The 6198-nt window shown below is 51.4% G+C and overlaps 1 protein-coding gene across 5 annotated transcripts in view; it reads left to right on the top strand.

The window, feature by feature from the left end:
* Positions 1-5820: 5820 nt before the first annotated feature.
* The window catches only part of ACTN4 (actinin alpha 4), an 89485-nt gene continuing 89107 nt past the window's right edge, over positions 5821-6198 (top strand). For all 5 annotated transcript variants that reach the window (XM_053605571.1, XM_053605569.1, XM_053605570.1 and 2 more), the window contains exon 1: positions 5821-6106. In XM_053605571.1, the coding sequence (XP_053461546.1) occupies positions 5945-6106 (162 nt within the window). In that variant the 5' untranslated portion in view covers positions 5821-5944. The remainder of the gene's footprint in view (positions 6107-6198) is intronic.

Genomic DNA, 6198 nt, shown 5'->3' with positions numbered 1-6198 from the left:
TCAGTACTCTTCTGTTTGGAGAAACTTTATGAGAAAATTGTTTTTTTGAGACAGAGCCTCAAGCTGTCATCCTGGGTAGAGTACCATGGCATCACAGCTCACAGCAACCTCCAACTCCTGGGCTCAAGCGATTCTCCTGCCTCTGCCTCCCAAGTAGCTGGGACTACAGATGCCTGCCACAACACCGGCCTATTTTTTGGTTGCAGCTGTCACTGTTGTTCGGCGGGCCCCAGCTGGATTTGAACCCACCAGCTCAGGTGTATGTGGCTGGTGCCTTAGCTGCTTGAGCCACAGGCACCAAACCAAAAATTCGTATTTTCTTTTCCTGTGAAAACAAAGTCAGAGGCCATTGGCCCCAAGTCCCAGCCTACTTCCTTCATTAGTGTCGCTGGTCAGGAGACGTACCTCACCTCAATTGATCCTTAGCAGAGTTTGTTTTCTTTTCTTTTTTTTTGAGACAGAGTCTCAAGCTTGGCCCTGGGTAAAGTGCTGTGGTATCACAGCTCACAGCAACCTCAAACTCTTGGGCTTAAGTGATTCTCTTGCCTCAGCCTCCCAAGTAGCTGAGACTACAGGCGCCCGCCACAACGCCCAGCTATTTTTTTGTTGTTGTTGTAGTTGCCGTCGTTTTAGCTGGCCCTGGGTCGGGTTTGAACCCGCCAACCTGGGTATATGGCTGGCACCCTACTCACTGAGCTATGTGCGCTGCCTTGTGCTGTTAATCTGAAATTAAACAAAACCAAACAAACTGAAGTTCTGAGGTTCCGAGTAGTACTTGTGTAGAAATGGCAAAGCTAAAGCCGCTGGCTGGACCCCATTCACTCAAAGCCCCTTCTAGTCCCTTTCTGCCCTCTCTGAGTCCTACCCTGCTGCCCTTGCGCCCACAGTGGAAGCACCAGCTATTAGCACTACACAGTCCATGGGTGGTTGCCAGGAAGTGACCTCAAAGCTGACAGTTAAAGGAACCTTTAAACCTAACTGCTTGGGACCATTGGCTCCATTTCTGAGCTCTTCCTCTGCAGTTTCTCGGTGTCCACTGGGAGCAGGCAGGGAGGGGCAAGTGGCCTGTCACCTAGGGGCCTTTCCTCCCAGACCAGACCCAGCACAAGAGTCCTGGGTTTATTCTCCATGTCAGGCAGGAGGATGCTGCCTGCCCCATCCCCACCCCAGCTCAACCCAGCACTGGGAGAGGAGAGAAAGATCTCTGCAGCTCCCATACCTGGAGGAGCCATGTCTTTTAATCCCCAACCTCAAGTAGTTGGACTGTGACAGAATCCCCTGTCACACAGTCAGCTAGTTCCTGTTCTAGTCTAACTCAAATCCTTACCTCTACAACCACTTTCCAACCTGAAGTCCTTCCCATTCCAATAAAGAGCTTCACACTTGCCTGTTGCTCAGGTCCAAAACCTTGGAGCCAACTGGATTTGCCCAATGAAGTCACAGTCATGATAGTAAATCCTCTTAGCTGCACTTTCCTAAATCTTCCTATTCCTCCCTCCTCCTGGTGTCCCCCCTCCAATAGGACTGTTGTCACAGCCTCCTCACTGGGCCCCCTGTGCTCAACCTTCTAGTCTGTCCCCTTAAATAGCTAGAGGAACTCAGTGAGCAGCTGAGTCAGCTCACAGCACCCCCCCTACTTAGACTCCTACCTGAACTTCCTTTTGCATTTAGAATAAAATTCAAAGTCCTCATCGTTGTTTTAAGCTTGTTCATCCCTTGACCTAGGATTTGTTAAGCTTCAACTCAGTGCCTGACACTGCTTCAGAGATCAGGGATACGGCAGTGGCTAAAAATTCCCCCCTGTGGGCTGATATTTTGAGGGAGACCCAGACACACAATACATAATAAATCATGTAGCATGTTAAATGGCAGTAAGTACTATGGACAAAAGTTAAGCAGAGGAGGTGTGGGATGCTACTTTATTTATTTGTTTGTTTGTTTGTGACAGTCTCCCTCTACAGCTCACAGCAACCTGAAACTCAGGCTCAAGATATCTTCCTAGGGCGGTGCCTGTGGCTCAGTCGGGAAGGTGCGGGCCCCATATGCCGAGGGTGGTGGGTTCAAACCCAGCCCTGGCCGAACTGCAACCAAAAAACAGCCGAGCGTTGTGGCGGGCACCTGTAGTCCCAGCTACTCGGGAGGCTGAGGCAAGAGAATCGCTTAAGCCCAGGAGTTGGAGGTTGCTGTGAGCTGTGTGAGGCCACGGCACTCTACCGAGGGCCATAAAGTGAGACTCTATCTTTACAAAAAAAAAAAAAAGATATCTTCCTGCCTCAGCCTCCTGAGTAGCTGGGACTATAGGTGCCTGCCACAACCCCCGGCTAGTTTTTCTACTTTTAGCAGAGATGGGGTCTTTCTCTTAAACTCCTGAGTTCAAGCCTTCCATCTGCCTTGGCTTCCCAGAGTGCTAGGATTACAGGCATGCTATTTTAAATAAGGTGGTCAGGGATGCTGGAATGCTATTTTAAATAAGGTGGTCAGGGAAATCTCACCAAGGAGATGACATTTTCTGCAGCAACCTGCAGGAAAGGAAGTTGTGAGTGAAAGTGCTCCAGTAGTGGAAATCAAGTACAAAAACCTGGAGGCTGGAATGTGGCTCCTGGTGTGTCCCAGGAACAGGAAGGAAGGAGGCCAGGAAGATCAGGAAGAGCGGAAGTGACCTGGGCGGGAAATGGAGACCAGGATGTAGAAGACCACCCAGGTCTGTGGGCTGTGCTGAGACAGGACAGGGCTGACTCTGTGGCTCGCCCTTCCCTCCCTCCTTCCCTCCCTTCCTTCCTTCGACATAATCTCACTCTGTTGCCCTTGGTAAAGTGCCCTGGCATCATTATAACTCACGACAATCTCAAACTCTTGAGCTCAAGTGATCCTCTTGCCTCAGCCTCCTGCGTAGCTAGGGCTATACATGCCCACCACAACACCTGGCTAGTTTTTCTATTTTTGGTAGAGTTGGGGTCTCACTCTTTTTTTTTTTTTGGCCGGGGCTGGGTTTGAACCTGCCACCTCCGGCATATGGGACCGGCGCCCTACCCGCTGAGCCACAGGTGCCGCCCTGGGGTCTCACTCTTGCTCAGGCTGGTTTGAACTCCTGAGTTTAAGTGATCCCCCTGCCTCAGCCTTCTAGAGGTTTGGGATTACAGGTGTGAGCCACCAGGCCTGGCCCTCTGTGGCCTTTTCTCCAGAAGGGTTCTGAGCAGAGGAGGGAGGGATATGATCTGCCTTTGGTAGTCACAGGCTCCCTCTGGCTTCTCTTAGGAAAGAGAGTGTAGGAAGATGATGATGAGATTGCCACAATGGTCCAAGGAAGACAAAGCGAGGGTGGACAGAACCCAGGTGGGGCTGTGGAGGCAGGGGGAAGTGGGTGGATTCTGAATATTCTTGGAAAATGGAATGATAGAATTTCCTGAAGAAATGGACGTGGGTTGTAATGACAAAAAGTGGTCTAAGATGACTGTGAGGTCTGTTGCCTGAGCAGCTGGAAGGTTGGAGATGACTGTGGGATGATCAGATTTTTAGGAAAGACCAGGAATTCAGCTTTGGCTTTGGATACTTAAAATCTGAAATGCCTACTAATGAGGCAACACTTTTTTTTTCTTTTAATAGGGTCTTTCAGCCCATGCCTGTGGCTCAGTGGGTAGGGTGCCGGCCCCATATACCGAGGGTGGTGGGTTCGAACCCGGCCCTGGCCAAACTGCAACAAAAAATAGCCGGGTGTTGTGGTAGGTGCCTGTAGTCCCAGTGACTTGGGAAACTGAGGCAAGAGAATCGCCTAAGCCCTGGAGTTGGAGTTTGCTGTGAACTGTGATGCCATGGTACTCCATCGAGGGCGACAAAGACTCTGTCTCAGAAAAAAAAAGAAATAGGGTCTCTCTGTCACCCAGGCTGGAGCACAGTGGCATCATCCTAGCTCACTGCAGCCTCATGCAGCCTCAGACTCCTGGGCTCAAACAATCCTCCCACCTCAGCTTCCTTATCCTCCTGAGTAGCTGAGACTACAGATGGCATGCTGCCACCACACCTGCCTAATTTGTTTGTTTTAGAGAGGGAGTCTCACTATATTGCCCAGGCTAGTCTCCAACTCCTGGCCTCAAATGGTCCTCTCACCTCAGCTTCCAAAATTGCTAGGATTATAGATGTGAACCACTGCACTGACAATGAAGTCGTTTATCTGTATTTATTTCCTTATTAATTGTTACCCCTCCCCCCGTGAGGTTAGCCACTTGAGAACTAACTAGGCATATCATGGTCACAGCTCTAGGACCAGTACCCAAGAATACTGCCTGGTGCATAGTAATTGCTCAATAAATGTTTATTGAATAATGAAGATAGACAAGTCAAGAAAATCCTTTACCTGACAGTAGCAGCCAGCCAGTACCTATTCCAATCTAACCTAACTCCCACATCCATTTTGTGACTCTTACATGTCTTTGTTCAAATGTTGGCCTTCTCAGTGAAGCTTACCCTAGAGTACTTTATTTATATTCCAGCTCATGCTTGATTTTCTCCATGATACTTATCACCTTGGTTTGGTGGGGGTATTTTTTGTATTTTTGGGTTTTGTTCTTTTTGAGACAGACTCTCATTTTGTCACCCTCAGTAGAGTGCTGTGTCATAGAAACCTCAAACTCTTGGACTCAAGAGATCCTCTTGCCTCAGCCTCCCTAGTAGCTGGGACTACAGGCTCCCGCCAAAACGCCTGGCTATTTTTTTAGAAATAGGGTCTCACTCTAGCTCAGGCTGGTCTCAAACTCCTGAGCTCAGGCAATCCTTCCGCCTCTGCCTCCCAGAGTGCTAGGATCACAGGAGTGAGCCACTGCAACCAGTGGATACTTATCACCTTGGAATATACAGTGCTATATCTATTCCTTAAAATTTTGGCTGGGCGCAGTGGCTCACGCCTGTAATCCTAGCACTTTGGGAGGCTGAGGCGGGAGTGATCCCTTTGAGGTTAGGAGTTCTAGACCAGGGCGGCGCCTGTGGTTCAGTGAGTAGGGCGCCGGCCCCATATGCCGAGGGTGGCGGGTTCAAACCCAGCCCCGGCCAAACTGCAACAGAAAAATAGCCGGGCGTTGTGGCGGGCGCCTGTAGTCCCAGCTGCTGGGGAGGCTGAGGCAAGAGAATCACGTAAGCCCAAGAGTAGAGGTTGCTGTGAGCCGTGTGACGCCACGGCACTCTACCCGAGGGCGGTACAGTGAGACTCTGTCTCTACAAAAAAAAAAAAAAGGAGTTCTAGACCAGCCCAAGCAAGAGCGAGACCCAGTCTCTACTAAAAATAGAAAAACTAATTAGCTGGGCTTAGTTGAGTGTGCCAGTAGTCCTAGCTACTGGGGAGGTTGAGGCAGAAGGATCGTTAGAGCCCAGGAGTTTGAAGATTCTGCGAGGTATGATGCTGCCACTGCACTGTAGCCAGGGAGGGCAAGGGAAATTCTGTCTGAAAAAAGGTTGTTTATCGTCTTCCTTCATTTGAAGATAGTTCATGAGGACAAGCATTTTTGTCTTCTTTAGTGCCAGTGCGTAAAACATGATCTGACGCACAGCGTCCAATAAATATGTGTTCAATTTGTGTTGCTCAATGAGAACACCGTACACTATATTCCACGCCTGAGCAGGTTGGAGCCCAATGGCAAGACCAGCTTTATGAATAATTCATGTTGGCCCCGCCCACGCGCGTTTGACGGGCGCGTTCACGCAGAGAGAAGGAGCGGGGGAAGTGGACTTGGCGCCTGCGCAAGTCTGACTTCTGCGTCTCTGCTTGGCCCGCACGCGCGCGCGCGCACGGGAGGGCGGCGGCAGCGACTCTGTGCGCAGGCGTGACGGGCAGTGCGCAGGCGCGGGCTGAGAGCGGGCTGAAGCGCTGAAGAAGCGGCGGCGGCGGCGGCTCGGGAAGAGGGGCGGGAGCTGAGGCGGGAGTGGACCGGCTGGTGGGCTAGTGAGAGGTGACGGAATGGTGGACTACCACGCGGCGAACCAGTCGTACCAGTACGGCCCCAGCAGCGCGGGCAATGGCGCTGGCGGCGGGGGTAGCATGGGCGACTACATGGCCCAGGAGGACGACTGGGACCGGGACCTGCTGTTGGACCCGGCCTGGGAGAAGCAGCAGCGCAAGGTGCGCGGCCCGCGGGCCGAACGGGCTGGAGAGGGTCTTTCGAAGGGAGGTAGGAGGCTGGGAAGAGGTTGGAGGTTCTGAGAGGGAATTGG

The sequence above is a fragment of the Nycticebus coucang genome, chromosome 10 (assembly GCF_027406575.1).
Source record: "Nycticebus coucang isolate mNycCou1 chromosome 10, mNycCou1.pri, whole genome shotgun sequence".
NCBI classification, from domain to species: Eukaryota; Metazoa; Chordata; class Mammalia; order Primates; family Lorisidae; genus Nycticebus; species Nycticebus coucang.
Note: the sequence above shows the minus strand (reverse complement) of the source record. Positions and strands in the feature narration are given on the sequence as shown.